A 22,650-nucleotide genomic window follows, 5' to 3' on the forward strand; every position below is an offset into this window, starting at 1 on the left:
AAATTCATTCTAGAATCTGATTGAATGGAGAGGAACTAGAGGAACAGTTGCACCAAACACTTTCAAAACGTCTCCTCAATTCTCATATAAGTCAGCAAGAGCAAATGAAAGCATTGGAGTCATGGACATGATGAGACACTTTGAAGAGGCCAAAGTCCATGACAGGGCACGTACACATGGTTGGCACAAGCAACTGAGAAACTTCATACAGTATGCCTGCCAAATTTTTTGTTGATGTCTTTCCCACTTTACACAGGCTAGGAGGCATCAGTGTAAAAAACTGCTGTGCAACGTGTAGTTACCAAAACAGTTAGTAAACAGAAGAGGAAGGAAAGAGGTAGGCATCTAACGGTCATGCTGATAAGTGGTCCTGCACCCCGTGCTTCTTTCTATTACTGTTTTTTCCTGGTAAGAGCTGTAGCTGATACCCTAGTGCTATTCCCCTCCATGTGTTCTAGAAAATATGAAAAATATGAACAACTGTTGGGCTAACAGGGCTGTTGTGACCTTCACATTCACTTTTTATGGCTTTTTCTCAACTTTTAGCTATGCAGCCTGAAAATTTCATTAAACCTTTCGCTTTCTGTCATTCAAAACCTGCTCTAAGTGTACATACGCTTGGCAAAGGCATCCAAAATTATGTGTTTATTTTGCCTCAGTGCCAAAAAGCAGTGATTCATTAAGGAACTTGGAGCTGTAGAGGGAAAGCTGCAGCCAGCAACCACCATACATACCCTGAAGAGGAGAAAGCTGTGTTTTTGTAAGAAAAATGGTTAGTGCAGCTGGACTAGCATTGTGGCTGACATCTCTAAAGTGAGGAGGCACTGCTGGATGGGCTGAAGAGCGCAGAAGTTCTCCCAGATGATTGGGCTTTGCTGCAGCAGCAACAGCCAGGAGGCATCCAGAGCCTGCCATTAAACTCAGACAGGAGAGAGAAAAAATGCCTAAAGGGAGCCAGTCTAGCCAGTAAGAGCCTTTCCTTGAAATGATGAATTAGGGGGCTCCAGTATTGTGATTCTGGTGAATGCCACAAGAGGAGCAACATGCCTTGAGAGAAAAGGTGGAGGAGGGAAAATGGTGTCCCACAGTAAAGTCCAGCTGCTTTTAGCTGAACTACTTAATTTCTGTGCTGGGGACGTGCCAGCTTGTATGAGTAAAGGGGCCCATCCGCTCTGTTTATTGTAACTACTGATACAAACTTGCTTTGGCTAAAGCCTTTGAAAACCTGGCAGAATCCAGACTCTTGAGGAAGTCTACACTCTGGCATGTTGGTTTTATACCATCGTTTTCTTCTTCCCTGGTGGCTTGAACTAGGACAGGCTGAATGCTATTTATAATTTATAATGCAGTCCTTTTTGTCTTTCATCATAAATCTGGAACCCTGGACAAAATTGATATCTGGTGAGAAATACATGCTTGATTAGAAAATTTCTGATGGTTATTTTCTGCCAGGGAAGGAAATGCTGTTCTGTACTGTCACAGCGCTGCCACAGCATGGCAAAACGTAACAGGAGGTGTTAGGATCAAGGAGTCAGTACAAGATACAAAGGAAAAGATCACATATGAACAACATTAATATAAAGAGTTATTATTAACAGTAACAGAAATTTAGAAGGGCTTTTGAAAATTTAAACTTTAAAATTTATACTAGGACTGTAGCATTTGAATTGTTAAGAAGAATCATAGAATGGTTTGGATTGGAAGGGACCATGGCGGTCATGTAGTCCAAGTATTATGGAGCTTACAGACTTTGGATAATATGATATGTCATCTGCTGGGGGGTTCTTCAACTTTTCTCAGGCACATCTGAGCTAGGGTCAGGGACAAAATAGGATCTATTATGTTAGTTCCCCTTGTGCTTTGAACAAAGATAGAAGGTAGCGTTTTTCCAGTATTAACTACTTGGCTCTTTTTGAAAGAAGACAATATCTGTGCCTGGAAGAACACACATTTCTTATAGCATATTACTTTTCAGTAAGTTCAAATGAAAAAATCCCAACACTGTTTATGTCAGAAGGGTCAGGTTAATCAAGGTCCAGATCTTTCATCTGCTCACCTCTCATAATCTTGCACAGGAAATTCTCTGAAACCTGAGTGACATCACTTCTGCTACTAAGTCTTAAGGCAGCTGGTAACTTTTAAAACAGTAGATGTGAAAGTAATAATACCCCAAATAATTAGTGAAATAATGTGGGTCTGTGAGAAAAAGAAGGTTCCTGAATAGAACAGGCTTTCTGAAGCAAAGCGAGGCAACTGGCTCAAGATCTTTGCAAACAAAGTAAAAAACATTAGCAGCAAGCCTGGGATGGAGAAAAAGTCAAAGAACTCAGAGGGATATAAAGTTTTAGAATTTGCTTTTACAAAACATTAGGGAAGGAAAATACTTTTTCAAAGATATTGTCGAATAGAACTGCGATGGAGAAGCATGTAGAAATTGAAATGTTAGAAGAAAGCACCGTGAGGGAGCAGGGCAGTTCATAGAATCATAGAATGACACAAGGATCATGAAGTCCAGCTCCTGTTCCTGCACAGGACAGCCCCAAAATTCACACCATGTGTCTGAGGGTGCTATCATGCTTCTTGAATATTGTGAGGTTTGGTGCCATGACTGCTCTCCTGGGGATCCTGTTCCAATGCTCCACTACCCTCTGTGTGAAGAACCTTTTCCTAATATTCATCTTAAAGCTCCCCTGGCACATCTTCCAGCCATTCCCTCAGGTCCTATCACTGGTCACTAAAGAGAAGAGATCAGTGTCTGCTCCTCCTCCTTCCCCTGTGAGGAAGCAGTGAACTGTGATGAGGTCTTCCCTCTGTCTCCTCCAGGCTGAACAGACCAAGTGACTTCAGTTTCCAAAGCTGAGGAGCACACAGAGGAGATGAGTAGACCTGTTCTCTGTGACTCCAAAAATGTTTGGGACCGTTTTCTTTGTATTTCTGCCTTTTGACCACATACATTACCTTAGCTAGTACAGTACCACAAGAAACTACAAACTGTTATTAAAATGAAAATGGGAATTTTTCAACATCCTTGCAATGGTCAAATCTGTAGAAGTCTCTCCTAGAACAACTTACCAAGCAATTGCTTAAGATATGCAAGAGTAACATAAGTTAAAGTGTACAACAAAAGTCATAGATCAGATGATAAAACCCCATGAGTAGATCTGTAAGCATTCATCGCTAACCATTTAAAACCATATTGATGCAGCTATTGTGAAGGTTTCCACTAGGTGTACATAGCACCACCAAGTCAGAGAGCCCAAAAAGAGCCTCATGACTGTGGGTACATAGCACACAACTGGTGTGATAAATTATTGAACTGTGGTTGCCATGAATTGTTTACTTGCTTCCCAGTGTCCAGAACTGGCTTACAAATTGTTATGGTGAATAATTTACAGTAGCAAACAAGTTTGCAAGTGTATAACCTATTTGCAGATAATTTGTGAGCAGAAAGAACCTCTCTGTGCCAAATCACCATGAGTGAATTTGCCCAGCTGTGCTCTTCCCCCACCTGTGATGGCAGAGATCTGGTAAGGATAAATAAGAACAGACATTGAAGCAGGAGTTGAAATCACTTGAATACTAAACAACTCTGAGCTCCTTAGATCTTCCACAGGTAAGGGTCTCACTACCTGTCTTTTAGTGCAGTTTCAATCTGAACAAGCAAATCTCATCCAAGAAATGTCTGCTATTTATTTTAATCAGAATAGTCCTTATTACATATTAGCTCTTCTAGTCCAAGGCTTCGAATGCCTAACTTCCAAACAGAGAGCAAACTGCAGAAGCCCCTCTCAGACAGTTATTCTGTATAGATGCCTTCCATTCTACTTCCATTCATACAGAAAATATGTGCAGTGGGGTTTTTTTGAAGGGGGCAGGGAATACCAAAGACTTGTCATGATCACTCACAAAGACAACAGTCTCTTTTAAAAGATGATTCAAATTCCTTTTTTTCTTTCTATATTTGTGCATTGGAAATGGAAGGCGATACTGGCAAGAGCATAGCATTGTTAAGCAATTAGAAGTGAAAAAAGGGCACATAAAAATATTTTAAAATACTTCCAAATCAGAGAATAATCTATGGTTATTATAAAAGTCCCTGATTATTAAAGGGACATGGCCCAAACTCCCAATACAACACCAGTATAATTAATGAATATGGCCTGTAATTTTATTTTGACGGTGCCTGTTTAGGAACTGCATTCAGTTTCCCAGAAAACAGAATTAGCTTTTCACTCAACCACAGCTGATGTTCTGTTCTTAAGCAAACTAATTTTGGTGGTACCCTCCCCAAATTCTTGCCCTTTGTAATGGCAAGTTCTCGACAAGCAGGTGCAAATTAGCTTCTTGCTCATGTTTGCTGGTGTCATAATGTTTGCTTAGATCATTGCATTTGTAAATGTAAGTGTGTGTATTTTGTGTAGATGGCTGTATGAGAATGTCAATAGGATCCCTTCTGTGATGAGGCAATTACGTAAATATAGCTCTGCAGAGGAGAAATGTAATATATCTTTGCTTTCAACAGTCCAATTTCTCTCATAGGTCATATTGGAAGATGTCTTCTCATACAGCGTTGAGGATTCAGGGTTCATTCCTTCCCACTGATGAGTCACAAGCTGAATTCTTAAATTGAATGGCTTAAAAAGGCAGAAAAGTGCTATTTTTTTCTAATTTGATGATCATTAATGACTGTGAGCAGCATAAGATATGTATATTGCCCCTTTACATCTTTAGGCAGGACATAAAGCAGAAAGAGACAGAACAGTTGAATGACCCGGTCCTGTTTTATGTGTTCAACTAATATTCCGTTTCTGGAATCTAGAGAAAGTATTTATTTTTGCCCACTTTACAAAAGCTGAATAAAGAATGTATGGTGATAGTACTGGATGTTCCCAGTATCTTGTCCATCAAGAATAAAAATATCCTTAATAAGACTTTTAAACTTTCTAATTCAAATAAATTATTTATTGTTTACAAGTTGCCCTTTTGGGTAAACTTTTATAACTAGAAGCTTCATTTTCTTATTCTATGCCATTTTTTTTATTGTATGCTATATGATGCCTACAATCTGCTAGTACTGTAAATTAACATTTATCTTCCGTAAACTAAAATTGACATCCCTACTTTTTAATGTAGTAATATTTTTCTGCAATATATAGCTAAGCATTGCTGAGGTATGAAGACAGGACCCTTAAAAATTAGGTGGCTGCAAAGAAAACATATAAAAGACAATGGCCACCATCAGTTAATCTATGAAAAAAAACCCAACAACCCCCAAACAAAAACACAACAACAATCAAACCAAAAGAAATTGGCAACTAGTTCACCTGCACTGGAGGATGTGGTAACTGCCCATTTTATTGGCTTAGGAATTGATCTTGTGGAGTTTACTACCTTCACAGGAACTGCTGCAGACAGATGATACACACTTCTGCATTGTAAACTGGGCTTTTACATAGCAGGGGAGCACAAACTCCTTTGATAAAATTAATGAGATTCACCAGAGGCAGACTGGAACACTTTTGTGTTCCTGTTTGCGAATGATTCCAAAGAGGCAACTCAAGTTTCTCAAAACAAAAGCTTTTAAAATCATTTTTCCCGGTAAGAAAAAGAAATGTGGGAAATCATTGCAAAAAAAACTTGCCTGTGAAATAAGTGACAGGAGTTGGTTGTTCAACAAGCTGCCCCTCTGAAAGCCTTTCCTCGAGTGGACGAAGGGACAACCAGGCCACCTACCTTCCCCTTAGCTGCTGCTATGTAATTCAGCCTGGTGCCTCTGTACTTGCCTCACTCACCGGTCTTCAACTCTGTACTTTGTACAGGTCCGGGATTTAGAGGCATCAGGCAAAAAGCCTTGCCTTCAGTGTTTCAACATCCAGAAGTGCTGCAATGCTATTCTTTCCTTGCAAAGATGCTGTTATGTTAAAATGTCTTTCAGTGAGTCTTTCCTGAACACGTCTGCACCAGCCTTCTCCAAGCTGTTAGTCGGAGAGCACTTCATGAACTTTCCATCTTATCTTGTGGATCTCTTGAGCTCTCTCCCATCATTCAAAAATTTTTAAGGGGCAGAAAACAATGCTGGACGTGGGGCAGCACTCTCTGTCTGATAAAAAGCACAATGGCGTAACAGGAGTTCTGCCTACCCCTTTCCTATTTGCACACCCATATGCGAATATCAGCTTCCTTTTGTACCAGCACTAGCTCACTCGGAGCTTGTGTTGAATTTCTCCGAGCCCCTGCATGGAGCAGCTTTCTAACACACCTTCCTTGACCCTGTAGGATGCATTGCTCCATCCTGCAAGTCTGACTTTTTCTTCTTTTGGCCCTATTAAAACAAGTTTACTTGTTTGAAAGAGCTGAGCTTATTAAATAATCCAGATATCTCTGTGACTAGCTTGTCCTCATTTTCACCCTGGTAATATTTGCTCCATCTGAAATTGCTGCCAGTGGTTATTTATGTAGTCTTTTAAAGCTGTTTGAAATAATCAGTCTCTAGATTGCTGATGAAAATACTGAAGACCCTCCCTGCAGCTCCCCAACAGAAACACCATCATTAAATGTTAGGGCTCCTTGAACAATCAGTCTTTTTATTTAGTTCTTCATCTGTTTGTGTTTTATTAGTTTTGTGTTACCCTCACTTTTTTCTCTCTTACTAAATCAAGTGCCTAGCAGAAGTCTATTACATTCAAGCCCATACCTCTGGCAATTTAACACGTAATCATATAAAATGAGGAAATAAAAGACCTGTTTAACAAGACCTATTTTCTATAAAAAATGTGAAGACTAGTATTGGTTGTACTCCTCTCTGCTTGCTGTGAATTTACTGATGACCACATCTCTTCTGCTTATGAGTGATGTCAGGCTACCTACACAGTAGGTACTAGTACGTACTATCTACTAGACAGTAGCTACCTGTGGTACTCCATTTGCTTCCTGAATATGGGCCACACACAAACACTATTCTCCACCTCCTGAAACATCACCCCAGGTGACAACATACACAAAGATCAGCAGGTCAGAAACCTCTTCAGCCAACCCCTCTAGGACTTCAGACCACTTAAAAATGTAGTGATTTCACCGTATGTCTCACTGATAGATGTTCTTTAGCATGTTTTTCAGACAAGCTTTGAGTGTCCTCATGTGATGCATTTGTATCTCCCTGCTTGTTTATAGATACTGCATGGTGATAGCCGTTAGAAACCTGACCTTTTTTTTTTTTACCTGTTTGCTCTAGGATTAAGCTTGTATCACAGTTTAGATTGTGGTTATGCATTAAGAAAACAAATAAAACCTTTGTTTCTTTTGCCCTTGTGCTATGCACAATCTCTATTCCTCCCCATCTTCCCCATCGCTATATCCAATTGATTATGTCCCATCTTGGCACTCGTTAGGGCAAAGCGCTGTCTGGATGCTGCTGTTTTAGACTACCTACTTTCTTTGGAAATTGGAAGTGGGCCTGTCCTTGATTATGAACCGGAGAAGGGTTGGCCACTGTTTTAGACCCCTGTCACCGTGAAAGAAGGGCTCATAAAGACCCCACCAGCTGCCCTGCCCAGGCATTCCCACACCCTCAATACTGTGTTCAGTTCTGGGCCCCTCGCTACAAGAAGGATGTTGAGGCTCTGGAGCGTGTCCAGAGAAGAGCAACGAAGCTGGTGAGGGGGCTGGAGAACAAGTCTTACGAGGAGCGGCTGAGAGAGCTGGGGTTGCTTAGCCTGGAGAAGAGGAGGCTGAGGGGAGACCTTATTGCTCTCTACAACTACCTGAAAGGAGGTTGTGGAGAGGAGGGAGCTGGCCTCCTGTCTTCATAGTCTCCCAAGTGACAGGGGACAGGACAAGGGGGAATAGCCTTAAGCTGCACCAGGGGAGGTTCAGGCTGGACATCAGGAAAAAAATTTTCACCGAAAGGGTCATTGGGCACTGGCAGAGACTTCGCAGGGAGGTGGCTGAGTCACCGTCGCTGGAGGTGTTTAAAAGACGAGGTGCTCAGGGGCATGGTTTAGTGGTTGTTAGGAGTGGTTGGACTCAATGATCCTGGAGGTCTTTTCCAACCTAGTGATTCTGTGATTATTGGCAGATAAGAATGGTTGGACTCAATGATCCAAGAGGTCTTTCCCTACTTGGTGATTCTATGATTCTATGAAAGTGCTCCCAGAAGAGAGAGCAAGGTGATGGGATCTTTCTCTTGCAGCTATCACACCTTTTCTCCGCACCTTTGGAGGAGGGGTGGAAAAATGTTATGTGTGGACCAATGTTTTGGACTTGGGGGAAGAGAGCAGGGGTTCGGCTGGGGTTTGGGACGTTCGCAGTGTGAGACTCGCCAATTAACCGCCGTCTTTCCCAAGCTCCGTATAATTAAGGGTGTTTTTCCTTTCTTTCCTTTTTTTTTTCGAATCTATTAAAGACTTTTACGATGCCTCCCGTGGGCCTGCCCCGCCGCAGGGACGCGGGCAGGGAGCAGCCGGAGCGCTTCCCTCCGTTTCCCCGCGAGGGCGAGGCGGGGCCGGAGGGGGCCGGGGCGGCGCCGGGGCTGCGGGTCGGGGCCGCGATGACCGGCAGCCGCCCGCCCGCCGCCGCCGGAGTAGCCGTGTCCCGCCGCGGAGCGGGATGGCCCCTCGGAAACAGCCGGGGCGGCGGGCGGCGTGAGCGCCTCCCGGACGAGCCATGGGACAGACCTCGGTCTCCACGCTGACCCAGCCGGCAGGCGGTGAGTGCCGGGGGGCGCGGCGGGGGGGCAGCGAGGAGCGGGGATGGGGGCAGCGAGGGTAGGGGGCGTCTGGCTCCGGGTAGCGGAGCTGGGGGACAGCGGGGGGGGGGGAGCAGCGAGGAGTGGAGCTGGGGGGCAGCGGGGAGGGGGGGTAGCGAGGAGTGGGGCTGGGGGGCAGCGGGGGTGGGGGGTGGGGGGAGGAAGGCCGCCAGGGAGCGGAGGTGGGGGGCAGCGAGGACGGGAGGCGTCGAGGGCGGTGGGCGTCGAGGAGCTGGGCAGGAGCGCAGCGAAGATGGGGAGTGTCCGGCACCGGGGAGCAAGGCCGGGGTGCAGCGAGGGCGGGGGGCGTCGAGGAAGGGGTCTGGGATGCAGCGAGGACGAGGGATGAGCGGCGTCGGGGAGCGTGGTTGGGTGGCAGCGAGGATGGGGGACACTCGGCGGCGGGGACCAGGGAGGGTGGGGGGCGTCCAGTAACGGGACGGGAACCGGGGTGAAGCGAGGGCGAGGGGCGGCGAGGAGCGGGGAGCGAGGCTGGGGTGCAGCGAGGAGCGGGGCTGGGGCGCAGGGAAGACGAAGGGTGTCCGGCACCGGGGCTGGGGTGCAGCGAGGGCGGGGGGCGTCGAGGAGCGGGGCAGGAGCGCCGCGAGGACGAAGGGTGTCGGGGAGCGGGGCTGAGGGGCAGCGAGGACGGGGGCAGCCGGCGGCGAGGATCAGGGAGGGCAGGGAGCGTTCGGCAGCGGGACAGGGCCCGGGGTGCAGCGAGGACGGGGGTTGTCCGGCCACGGGGAGCGAGGCCGGGGGAGCGGAACAGCCCCTGGTCCCGGGGCGCTGCCGCCCGGCTGTTCCCTCCGAGCGCGACTGCCCTGTGTCGTCGTCCCCCCACCCCTGGGGGCTCGGGGCTCCTTCCCCCCCCTCCTTTAATGAATAAGTACGAAGCGGGAGGAAAAGGGGGAAGGAAAGGAGCTCTGGCGCCTCGCCCAGCAGCACGGCTAGTAACCCGCCCATGTGGTTTTTTTGGCTCTGGGACATTTTACGTGCAAGCGGACTGTTGAAAATAAATAAGTAACGTGTGAGTGAAACAATCCCCCCCCCCCCCCCCCCCCCCCCCCACCTGCCCTCTGTACAGCAGCCTTAGCTGTTTGCGAGTTTTTAAATATAATAATGCACTACTTGGGAATACTGTTTGGAGACAAGTTAGCATAACCCCGTGTGTTGTAGTTGCTGAAAAACAGAGCAGGTTTCTTCCCACAATAACGGGATGTAGAATCGAAATTAACTCCAGTGAGGTTGGAAGTTTCCTGCGAAAATGTCACTGCACGCATGTTTTTCCTCAGCGCCTGCTTCCTTTGCATCCATTTAAAAAGAAAAAAGAGCAAATCCTGTTGTAGACTTCAATTCTGGAGGCTGAACTGTATTCTTAATTTGCTTATAGTTGTTAATGCAGGAATGTTTTGTCAAATAGGAGACACTGAAACAAACTTTCTGCCCCCCCCTTTTTTTTTTCTTCACGGGTGTTTCAAAGAATAGTTTCAGTAATAACACGTTTCTAGAAAAGTTCCATTATGTTGCTGGTGGTACAGCTTTCCAGTCATACCATCCTAGTCAAATCTTGGGTGAGTTCTTCTCCTTTCATGCATTGCATGAAAGAGAAATTTGACCATTTCCAAAAAATTTCATCACCCTGTTGAAGGTTTCAGTCAGCAGATTAGAATTATATCAAGGTAGGCATTGGGAAACAGATGTAAGGAAACAGATGCACCTATTCAAAGCTTTTGTTCAACTTCCTGTACAAAAAAGTGTCCGAATTCTTATGTGCAAAAGTCTATTGTGAGGGTATTTTGCTTGGGATAGGTGCTGAGTCTTGACTAACTGATATCTGTGTTGCCTGTTTTCCCTCAGCAGAATCATGATGGATGATAATTGGACTGGATTTCCAGTTTTAGTTAAAGAAAAAAAATTACCCTTAAATTCTTTCCTAACTGAAACTAAGGACCATTAAGAGACAGTTCTCTGAAGATGTAAATTATGGGATTGCTACCTCAATACTGCCAAATAAATCCTAGTTATCACCATTTTAAGAGTTATCACCGTTGTGATGAGACACTGGTAGTAGTGCATCTGGTGGGTTTCACAGAAGAGCAGTCCCATGGCACTTTCAGTCTTGTTGAAAATGTATCCTCAACAAGAAACCATGGGGGCAGGTAGGTTTCTGGGTGGCGTGAGTTGATGGGGTTTGGTTATTTATTTTCTCTAGTCTGCTGCAGAGGTATGGTCTGGATGCTTAAAACATTGCAAAGTTTGAGAGACTCTGTCTCACTCTGATCAGGGCAGGAAAACGGCTTCCATTGGTTCCTCCAGTTCAGATGGGTTGCCCCTTAGGCAAGCAGCCCTAAAGTCTTCATTGATTTTGCGTGCCGGCCAATTACAAGTCATTTCGGTCTTTGACAGCTGCTAGAGATTAGAGTAGAAGGAGATCCCTGTCTTGCACACACAGGGGCTACAAATCTGTTTTAGTGCTATGGAATCAATAGTGCATTCAGATCCCCAGTGAGCCACACAAAAGCAGCTGTGAGAAGTCACTTGCCTCTTTGCTCCCTTTTTTTTCCCCAGCCATGCCAGCCTGCAAGGGCTCAGATCGTGCCCCCTGGTCCTCGCTTTGCCCATGCTGAGTGCAGGGGGGGGCATCACTAGTAAATTTCTGTGTGGCTTTCAGGTGGACTGAGAAGGTAAACATGATTTCATGTAGAAAACTGAAATAAAAGATTTTCCTGAAAGTCAGTGTTAGAAAAGATAAAATACATACACAATATGATACATAGTATGAACCCCAGCTAATGTCCTCTGTGTTTTTTTAAATTTTACTTTAAATGAAAGGCTTTACTCTTGGAAAGAGAGATATATACTGAAGTACTTAAACAGACCAGAGTCCTAGTGGTGATTTCCCATTAGGTTAAGTGCAAGACTGAAGTCTAGCCATAAAACTCAATAGTCCTTCTCGACTGGGCAAATATATGCTCATACCAGGAAGATTATAGTGCCTGTAAAGAGGAAGAATTAGATTTTCATGCATGATGGTAGTTTAGTAGCAATGCTCTCTATCTAGAGTTTGCCATCAGCTGTTGGTGAGCGGATGTTGAAGTATTGTGGACAGGAGGATCAGGGCTTTAGTCACTTCTCATAATTGTGAGTGGTAGATGGGGGGAGCAAAGCTGGTCTTTGCTGCCTTTGGACACCCAGCAGGCAATCCTTTGCTCTTTCTCTTCTGTTCCAGCTTTTTAGTGTTTTAGATTACTTTTCTAGAGCTTGCTTGTTACTTGTAATGTTTAGGAAATATGAACAAACAGTGATTGCAAGAGGGTCTTGGGAAAAAATTGTAGGCAATACTGATACATGGAAAAAGAGGAGTGTGTTCTGTCCTTGTTCATCTTCCTTCCTCTTCTGTGATTTTCCCATGCCTTGCAGGACTTGATTAGCGTGCTTTCTTCCCATTTTTTGGCTGGAGTTTAGTGCTTTTGGGGGTTATCAGCTGTCATATGCAGAGGTTATCACTTCTGCTTTCTGGTCTACAGCTTATCAAAAGGCAGCAGAGCTGTGCACTTTTTTCACTCTTTGGGTTTTTTTTGTTTGGTTGTTTGGTTGTTTGCGTTGGTTTTTTTTTAATCTGTTCTTTGGTAGTTTAGCACCAGTACTAGCCACAGTACTGGGAAACAGCCAAGTCCTCAAGTGCAAGCATGATCAGCATATAGGGAAGATAACTTGGTCTTCTTTTGAGTGCTAGGTGGCAGAAGATTTTTGTTGTTCCTCAAGTAGCGATACTTTGTCGAAAATTAAACTTGTGGTAAAAACAGACCCACCAGCGTTTTTAGGAACAGCTCAGGCTGCTTGGTGTGGAGTCTGTGGAACACAGCAGGGTATGTGTGGAAGGGAGGGACAAGCTGCACAGGGAAGGTCCCATGAACCTCTTGCCTGGGACACTCAGCAGGGCAGACTGGGGTCAGAGCACTGTGCTGACTGCAGCACCAAGTACATGATCCATGGGCCTGTTTACACTGTGATGGGCAGTAGTTCCTCTTGTCGTATACATTTTACAGAAACAGAGCACAGATTGTCAGACTTGTGTTTCATCCTGTTACAGACCCAAAGTTTTTTCAAGGACATGAAAATGTACTTTGACAACACAGGAAAAGCATTTCCCACCCAGCTCCCGCTATGAGATGAAAGCAGTCACTGGTAGGATCCTGTTGTTTGTTGAACTTGGCACTCAGTGAGATGATTATCATAGGTCAGAAGTAAGCATGTTTCTCAGACTGCTCTTTTTCATTTCTCTTGGCTTTAGGGGATTTCCTGTTCATTGACAAGAAAACGGCACCTTCACCTGTGTCTCTGTGGAGGAATTGTAATTGCCTTAAATGGGCCACCTTATCTTAATCCTGAAATTAAGTGAAAAGCTAATATTTGTTTCAGTAGCTGATAAACAAACTAATTGGTTATGAGCACAGTAATTTCAGGACTTGTCTAGGAAGGGAAGTTATTCCAGTAGGGCTCTTTGGTGGTAGCTACTTGTGACCCTTACTAGGGGTGCAGTTCTGGAGCGGGCAGTTCTGTTACTGAGGGAGCTGGACATGGAGATACTGAGCTACTAAATTCTCATCCTGACTCAGTCCGCTATGATTCTGAATGTGCAGACAAGCCCTTACAGTAACGATTCTTAATGAGAAAAAAAAAAATGAAGTTGGTTTTTCTCCTCCAGCTTCTCTTGCTTTCAAAAGTGGAAGAACTTTGACATCTCAGGAGGGCATCTTAATGCTTCTACAGGTGTGGTGAGCTACTCGCAACACACCTGTTAGCTGGTAATTTCAGTTATTTGTGCACTTGAAAGAGTGAAAAGATATTGAGCTGAAAGAGATATTGAGCTGAAATGTCAAGTCCCATTTGAAGTGAAGCGCTAAATTACTTGTCTACAGCTGTGAATGAAGTTCTGGGCAGAGAGCCTTATCTTCCTTATTTTTTCCTGAGGTTTAAATTGCTTGGGTGCTTTGAGGCTGAACCCTTGTTCCCTGCATTGGAAATCCCATTCCGTTTTTTCCCCTTCTTTATGCTTTTGTAAGTTATGGAAGAGTTATAAGAAGGGAACTCTGTTTTCAGTTGCTGCTAAATTTACATCCAAAACTTTTCAGTTTTTGTGGATCTTCAGCATATGAAACTTTTTCCTCATCCTACCAGTGTTGTCATATGGGGCTGCAATTGTGACAGCTCCAGAATTTGAATTAGTTAAGTAGACAGTTTGCCCTAGACTTTGAGCCGATTGAGTGGCTATTTTTGATACCTAGTCAAAAGCATAAAAATCAAATGTTTTCAGGCAGAATGGGTAGCCACAAATTTGTCTGCTGCTAATGGGAACTGTAAAAGCTCTTTTAAAAGAAGTTGGTTCTTGTGTGTCTTGAGCTGAAATATCAAAAGTAATAGCAGCTACTGAAAATGTAGGTTTCTGCACCCAAAACTGTGATTCTGATTTGTACTGTTGGTGAGAGTCCAAGTGTGAGCATGTGGAATAAATCAGTATTTACAGAGAAAAAATTGTACACACTTTAAAATATAACACATTTATCAAATATAAAAATGTATTTCTTTGTTCATGGGTGCTGTGTATACTCTATGATTTGCCAGAGCAGAACTGCACCCCAGATGCCTTACCAGTTGCTGCCATTTGGCCCAGACTGAGCTCCTCAGCTGCAGCAGTAACTCACTGCAGTGGGAGCTGCAATCTGAGCCTTCACTAAGGGCATGGCCAAGACCAGAGAGCTTGTAAGGACATGAAGGGCCTGCCACACCACAGGAAGACGTGTGTGTAAATGAAGGCCTCATTTACAAATACTCAACAGGTCCCAGGTCAGTGTCTCACAACTTCTCACTGTGAGAATGACCAGGAATTCTCCTTGTTTAGCTGCCAGGGTATGTGACCTTTCATTTCAGGTATGCTGGCTGAGATGCCTTCACACACTGATGTTTGGTAGCCACTAATCACCTGTTCCCAGCGTTAATCATCAGCTTCCTCATGTGCCATGAGGAGAACAGGAGCTGGCTTCGGGGAGGTCAGTGTGGGCTGAGTTTCTGTAGGATTGTCTTCTCAGATGACCACTGTGATACTTCCCTCAGATGAAAAGCTTATGGGAGATCTCATTTCCTCCTGAGCCCCCTGTGCTAAGCCCCAGTGACAACTGACTCCACTCTGCTGGATCTCAGCCACCCCTTGGATCAGTTGTCCTTTCCTAGATCCTCATCTTCAGCTTTCCTACTGCTCTTGGGTAATATCGCCTTGTCCTTAAGCAGACTGTTCTGTGACAGATTTCAAAACACTTTCCTTTTTATAATATTCCTTGATTTAAATGGGAAAACTGAGCACAAGGATATGGGACAGCACCTAAGACATAGGCAAGAGGAAACCAAAGAGCTCCCAAGTCCTCATTAGTGTTCGAGCCACATCACAGTCTCACCTACTAAAAGCAGACAGGACTTGGATATTTATATTTGTCTTTATATATTTTTGCCTACTTAAAGTTGTCCTTTATTCATTTTGGGTGCTGGTGCTTTTTGAGACTTAAAAAAGGAACAAACAGTGACATTGCTGAAAAAAGTATTTCTGAATCAGTGCTGGGTTGGGATTTATTTATAACTTCATTGTTTTGAAACATAATTTTGATGATTAAAAAATAGAGTGTACTTAATGCCTTGGCTCAATCACTGGTGGGTCTTTAAAAAATACTTTGACAAACAGCCTGCTTCCAGAACTTATTTCTGCCCATTGTACTTAGATTGTAACAGTGGTAAGAAAGATATTTCTGATCCACAGCATGCCCCAAACAGCTGCCATTCAGTCCCATACGGAGAAGTAATTTCTGATGTGTCCATTTGCTGCCCTCTCTAATTGACATAAGGGGGATTCATGATCCTGTGTTTTTCGTGATGGGGATCACGAGTGTGCAGCAGAGGGATTTTCATTCGAGTAGCTCTGGGCAGAGCCAGTATTAGGCACAGGAAAAAAGAGAGGGAGGCTGTTTACTGGTGACAATAAAATGGCTCTAGTAACAGACAGTGGTGGCTCTGGTCTGTTTTGCTCTGGCAGATCCTGGAGAGCTATGCTGGCTCCAGCTGGGACAGCAGCCAGAGCATAGATATGTATTGGGGAAGACGCAGTTCAGTTTTGTCTGTGACCCTGAGTCAACGGACTTCAGTTTTGTTAATGTTGCTGCATAGCCATCGGCCAGGTCTAGGTTCAAGGTGCATAAAGATATTGATGTGAAAAATATGTGCAAAACTGAAGAAGAAAATATGTGTACAAACCACCAAAAGGGAAGGTGGGCAGACCCTGAGGTTTGGTTTTTTTTATTTTATTTTACACCTCATAGACAAAATCAAAGGCAAAAAACCAAACCAAGTCATTTATATCCCCTCTTAGGTGAACTCTCCACCCCTAGACTGTCAAATGTTATTTTTGGGCAAATGCAAAATTGCAACGAGTCTCCAGAGTGTGTTATTTCCTACAATGTTGGATGATAGAAATAAGTCAGTAGGAACTAGGTAGGAAGGTCAGTGTGAACATCAAGGTGGTGTATGAACTGTTGTCTGAAGAGGGACTGTTTTCTATTGTCTCTGACCATAATCATTTGGTTAACAGTACTGAGAGGAAGTGTCAATCTGCTTGAGGGTAGGGTGGCTCTACAGATGGATCTGAACAGGCTGAATCAATGGGCTGAGACCAATGGGATGAGGTTCAGCAAGGCCAAGTGCAGAGTCCTGCACTTGGGACACCACAGCCCTGTGCAGTGCAACAGGCTTGGGGAATAGTGGAAAGCTGCCTGGCAGAGAAGGACCTGAGGGGGATTTGGTTGACAGCCAGCTGAACATGAGCCAGCAGTGTGCCCAGGTGGCCAAGAGGGCCAACAGCATCTCAGCCTGTATCAGAAACAGCATGGCCAGCAGGACCAGGGAGGTGATTCTGCCCCTGTCTCAGCACTGGTGAGGCTGCACCTCAAATTCTGTGCTCAGTTTTGGGTCCCTCACACCAAGAAAGACATTGAAGTACTGGAGTGTGTCCAGAGAAGGGCAGTGAGGCTGGTAAAAGGGCTGGAGAAGAAGTTTTATGAGGAGCAGCTGAGGGAACTGGGGTTGTTTAGCCTGGAGAAAAGGAGGCTGTCGGGAGACCTTGTCACTGACTGCAGCTACCTGAAAGGAGGTTGTAGAGAGGTGGGTGTTGGTCTGTTCTCCCAAATGACAGATGGCAGGACAAGAGGGAATGGCCTGGAGTTGTGCCAGGGGAGGTTCAGATTAGACATCTTGAAAAATTTCTTCACCACAGGGTTCTTAGGTACTAGCAGGGGCTGCCCAGGGAGGGGGTGGGGTCACCATCCCTCTCAGTGTTTAAGAGATGGGTAGATGAAATGCTCACAGATGTGGTTTAGTAGTCGACAGGTTGGACTTGATGATCTCAAAGGTCTTTTCCAACCAAACAATTCTATGATTCTGAGTGTCCTCTCTTTCAGGTTTGTTTTTTCTCCCCGTTTTGTTTTGGATTGTAATATGTGAACTTTGTCATGAAAAGTACAGACGATCTCTTAATGTTTATTGATGTAAGCTAAATAGGTATTGTGCACAATTAGGATGACTGATATGCTGTGAAACTTGATTTTTTTCACAGAGATTGTATAATTTACATTCCCAGCATAAGCCATTGCTGACAAGACTTGGAAGTTGCACAGGTTCTCTGTTTCAGGCTTAAGACTTTTTCTTTATTGCTTGAAGCTTCAGCTCAGGAAATTAACTCTTGACTGAGGATTTGTAGCCCCTGGTGGTATTTCTGTGGTTTGCAACCCAGAACTTTGTTGATGCACTCTAAAAATATTGTTGTTTTGCTTGACTGTTTCTGCTGAAGAACACAGTGCTCTTCTTGCTTTCTGCCTATGTGGCTGCAAACTGAAGGCAGGCAACAGAAAGTGATTCGGACTCCAACTTCTGTTTGGTAACCACCTGAGCTAAGTAAAATAGCACTTCTCATGGGTGAAACTTGGTCTGAATGCCCAGGGAACTTCATGGGAGGCCACCGTAGAGGATGGCACGTTAAAGGAACAGCAGTAAGAGCCAGGCTCTGCGCTCCAGCTCAGCCAGCTGCAGTTGGATTCATCAGGGATCTTCCTTCTCAAACCAGGAGCTGGAAAGCCAGAGCCATGTGCCAGTGTCTGCATCTGCACCCTCAGCAAACTGGCCTCTGCTGATGTGTCCCAGATACTAATATAAATCAGTGTGTGCTGCTGCCCGAATTCCAAAAGGCATAGCGGTTCATGGAAGAGTCCCAGTGTTGTAGCCCTAGGTTATACCCACCTGTGCCTCAAATGAGTTTTTGCAGATACTGTAGGGAGCCTGAGATGATTACTTCCAACCAGTGTTTGTCCACGAGGCCCTGGTAAGCCTCAGTTTGGCTTGTTGATCTCCCACCTCTACTAAGGGCTGCACAGAGATTTCTAGTGCTTGGGCACCAAACCAGTGATATTCACCAATCCAACAGCGCCCTGATTTACAAACATGATGTGACCATGAGTAGTGAGGGATGGTCCATTTTGTGACTTTTCTCCCAGTTGCTTTCCTTGCTTATAACCCCAGAGATCAACTCACCTGAAGCATTTATGTCATAAAAAACAGTATAAAGTTACCCAGGCTGATAGGTAATCTCCTGCAGGCGGTTTTTTTTTCCTTTTTTTCCCCTGGTCCTGCATGAATCAACAAAGAAATGACACTTCCATCGCATGCTTATGAAACAGATTGAATAGGATACAGTCAAGTAGTTGGACTCATGTTACCACCTAAAGTTGTAAGCCAGTGGGAAATGATTTTTAGATACTGGCTGTCTTTACAAGGAGAAAAAAAAAAACCGAGGTGTTCACTGCCAAGAAATTTGACATGTTTAAATTATACATATGTAATGTGTTATAGTTTATTTAATTGGTAATAGTTCAAAACTGGCTGTGCATTTCCTTTCCTGTAAATTCATTCAATGTGTCTGAAGATTACTGGTTTGTTTCTTGGAGTTTTATAGATTTATTGCATTTCTGAGGGGAAGGAAGTGTTGGTTTTGGCACAGATACTAAGAATATTCATGTTCTGAAAATGTGAAGCAGTGTTGTAGTGCACTTCTAATCTGGCCTCTTTTATGTTGAAACAGAGAAGGGTGTAGTGGTTTGCTTGTGCTATACATTATAGAACCATGCATGATTCTCCTCTTCTCATGATTGGTTCTCCTCTTCTGATGATTGGTTCTCCTCTTCAAGTGACTGGTAAAAAGAAGGGAAAAAATAGTATTAATAATTAGTATTAAAAATCCATTTAAAACAATCGTGCTAGTTGCAGAGTAGTTCCTGTGCTTAAATTCTTGAAATGAAGTTTTGGAAGACGGCAGATTTGATTTCTTGAGAGGGAGATGCTATTGTTATTTCTTACTTGAGTATCGCTGCTTTTGAGACATGGAAATAAGAGTATGAAAAAAATATCTAATGCCCAATGGTGAGATATGAAAGAGTGTCTGTGTGAGACAGTAAACAATGGAATGGTCAAATAAAGATTGTGGATAAAGCCAGTTTGTCAAGAGCTGGACAAGGACCAAGCGGAAATGAAAAATGGTCTACACTTTAGCTGGAGGACAAAGTCATAGAGAGTAGTGGTACATGAGCCAGCAGGAGAAAGAGAGAGATGTCAACTACAAAGCATTGCAGAAACTACGTGACCGTGATGCTTGGCTTTTAAAGCCTCCTTTTGTTGGCCAATACTATCGTGTTGCATAATAAAGAATAAAGGCCAAGCTTATCACCCTGGCATGATCTGGGAGGGTTTGTGTCTCCCAACTCCGAACTCCTCTGTGAACATTAATCAGTCCTGAGGATGGTCGTGTGTGATTAGTTACATATTGTGATGCCCTCACCTCGGGAATGACAATGATGGAGCATGCCAGACCTGAAAGCCATACACCAAATAACTAAGTGGGCACAAATGAATAAAGTCAGGCCTTGGATTTTCTGTTTTTATTTTTCAGCCAGCCTTAAGAGATTGGTTTGTAGAGAAAACATTTCTTTCTCACTTTTCCTCAACCACAGAAGACAAACATCCCTAGAAGGTGAAATGAACAAAAAAAAACCCAATCCCAAATTATGTCCTTTGTTGAGTTCACTGTGGTGGAGGCATACAGCTGGTGGGTTAACCCGGTGCTGTGGCTAACTACTCATTTTGTTTATTGAGGGGAACAGCCTCCTCGGACCCTGCTTGTCTGTGGTTTAGCAGATAGCATTGTTACAACCTGACAGTCCTGGGATGGGAATACTACCCTTTAGCATATTTGGCAACCTGGCTTTTCCCCAAGGGATTGTTTCAGGGGGATGTGTAACAGCAAAGCAGAACTGAGTGCCAGTATCTTTTCATCAGCACAGAAGTATCTGATAGCACAGATCGATTTTTTTAACCCCTTAAGAATTGATACACCGTCTGTATATATGAGGCCAGAGGTTTCTTTCTTCCAGTTTAACTTTTTTTACTTCTTTATGCAGTAAATTCTATGTGAGAGTGAGGGAAGGGTGGAGGAAGAACAGAAGCAGCAGAGCCAATTAAATTAGCTATTTCTTAAAAACAAATAAATACCAGGCAGTTCAATCTCATAAAAAAAAAAAAAAATACCAGCATGGAGACCATTCTTTGTTGTTTAAGGAATTACTTACATACCCAGATGTCAATGTGGGGAAACCTGGCAAACCTAGAGAGGTTTGTTTCATCTTACTCTGTGTATTTCTTTAAAATTCTGTCTTTGTGCCTGCCATTTTTGGCTTTTTTTTTTTTTTGCATATGGGGTTGTGGCAGAAGTTTGGAAACAAACACAAAAATAACATTTTTGAGGGATGAAAATAAAAGTGTGTTTGGGGTGAGAGAGAAGGGAGGCAAGTTCAAATAATGCTGTGGGTGGTACAAGAGGTGATCCTTCAAGGACACGGGTAGCAAAGTTAAGAGTCTTTATAAGGACTTGCAGCAGCCCTTTCTAGACAGCAGCTTGCTGTGATGTTATGTGAGAAGGCCAACTATCAGTATATCTCAATGCAGTTATTGTTGGGATCATATTGATTCTTTTTTCTGACATATTTACAGGAACATTATTTTCTAACCCAAGAATTATGACTGAAGTCCCACTGAGAGATACGCATATGTGTACAGTCACATATACTTGCAAAAATTTTTAGCATCACATCATTGTTTACATTGTATTTTGCTGTAAATTTCTGTAGTGCAATTTTCAAGAAAGCTGTGATGATTTCGCATCTCTTTTCTGTTAAAATAGAGAAGCCAGAGCTCTGGTAGCGGTAACCAGGCTTAGACATAGAGAACTGTTTGCAGTTCGAGGATGGATACATGAAGTCAGCGGACATGAGAGAAGCTGAAAGATGGAGCAATGCTCACCAGAGCTCCCCAGTTGTAGAATAAGTTAGGCTTTAGCATAAGAGTTAAGAGCCCCATCAGTAGCAGGGATTTGCTCTGGTCTCCCCAGTTCAGGGTAGGTGCCATAAGAAGTAAATGGAATGTTTCATGTTTGTGAATACAGTTTACTTTCCTCCTGTGTTGCTATAATATCATGAAAAGAAAGCCACCTATATTAAAGTGCATGTTAGTGAGATTATTGAGGAGAACTTTCCTTATGCAAAAATGGCTACTAATGTTTTTTAGTTATTGTTCTTCCAGCATTTTCTCTGATTACTCACCTGTTCCTACTGGCAAGTAGTTTTGTCCTTATGCCCAAAAAAGTACTTTGACTTCGTATAAAAATATAATTGTGTTCTTTTCAACAGCCTGACCAAAGCACACAAAAGACAGTATTCTGCCATTGTATATTTAGCTTATATTGTGCCACTATATGTTTAGCTCTGGATTTAAGCTCTATATTGTTTTAGTTGTGACAGGGGTAGGCTTGTCAAAATATTATGTGGAGGCAAAGATCCTTTCCGAAAGCCAGCGTGTAGAACTGCATGCTCCAGAGTAATTACGGTAACGAGGAGCTTTCATCTGCACAAATAGCAAGAGGCATGTTATATTTCGTATTTTGTTTTCCCGTGCTTGGCCATCTCCCCAGGGAGCAGCAGAGAGAAATGCACATCCCTATTAGCAGCGACTGGGTCTCACTCTGCAGCCCTATTGGTGGGCAGTCCTGGCTACCTGCGCCTGTGCTTCCTTCCTCCTGCCCTTGCTGCTGTGCTAGTCTACATAAAAGTGTGCAGTATTAGTGATAAACCACAGTATTCCTAACACTTGTGTAAATTAAGATGTAGTCTTTTGTCTGCCTCTGAGTGTGATGAAAATGCATGTGATATAGTAATGCTTTTTTTCTATGTATTATAATTGTAGTATAGCTATATATTATTTTTCCTCCTTAATTTTTCTCAAAGATAAACATCCCCCCGAAATGCAGTTATGCCTTAAAATTCTTTGTGTTGGGATGAAAGATAATTAAAAATCCACTCAAACCTTTGATTCCCAAGTGATTTAAAAGACAGGTGTTTAATGTTAGCATAGGGGCAGACTGGAGCAGGAAGGCAGCGTCGGTGGTGGCACTCAGTGGGAAGAAGGCTGTTTGGATTGGGAGCTTTGAGGTGACGCTTGACGGTTCTTCATCCTCTTCAGAGCTGGTGTTGCCTGCAATAGGATCCTGTTTTCCCTGGGACCCCGACACAATCCCTAAACCCCCTATCCTATAGTAGGCTGCTCCACTGTCACTGAGCTGCTCTGGCAGGGGCTAATTTATGGTGGATTATTGGCTGGGTGCTCAGCCAGGCTGCTCTTCCTCGTGCCAACACCTGTCCAAAGGCTACAGAGCAGCCTTTAAAATGCGGAGACAACACATGGCCCTGTGGATATGGGCCATATACATG

General features: G+C 43.9%; 1 protein-coding gene across 6 annotated transcripts in view; it reads left to right on the forward strand.

The window, feature by feature from the left end:
- The window catches only part of PHACTR2 (phosphatase and actin regulator 2), a 142,413-nt gene that overhangs the window by 52,671 nt on the left and 67,092 nt on the right, over window positions 1-22,650 (forward strand). The window contains exon 1 of one of the 6 annotated variants that reach the window (XM_054061822.1): window positions 8,512-8,704. The exons of the other annotated variants lie outside the window; for them this stretch is intronic. Coding sequence (XP_053917797.1) covers window positions 8,662-8,704 — 43 coding nt within the window. The 5' untranslated portion in view covers window positions 8,512-8,661. Of the gene's footprint in view, window positions 1-8,511; window positions 8,705-22,650 lie in introns of those variants that run through there. 6 annotated transcript variants of the gene reach the window in all.

Source organism: Cuculus canorus, chromosome 3, assembly GCF_017976375.1.
Source record: "Cuculus canorus isolate bCucCan1 chromosome 3, bCucCan1.pri, whole genome shotgun sequence".
Taxonomy (NCBI): domain Eukaryota; kingdom Metazoa; phylum Chordata; class Aves; order Cuculiformes; family Cuculidae; genus Cuculus; species Cuculus canorus.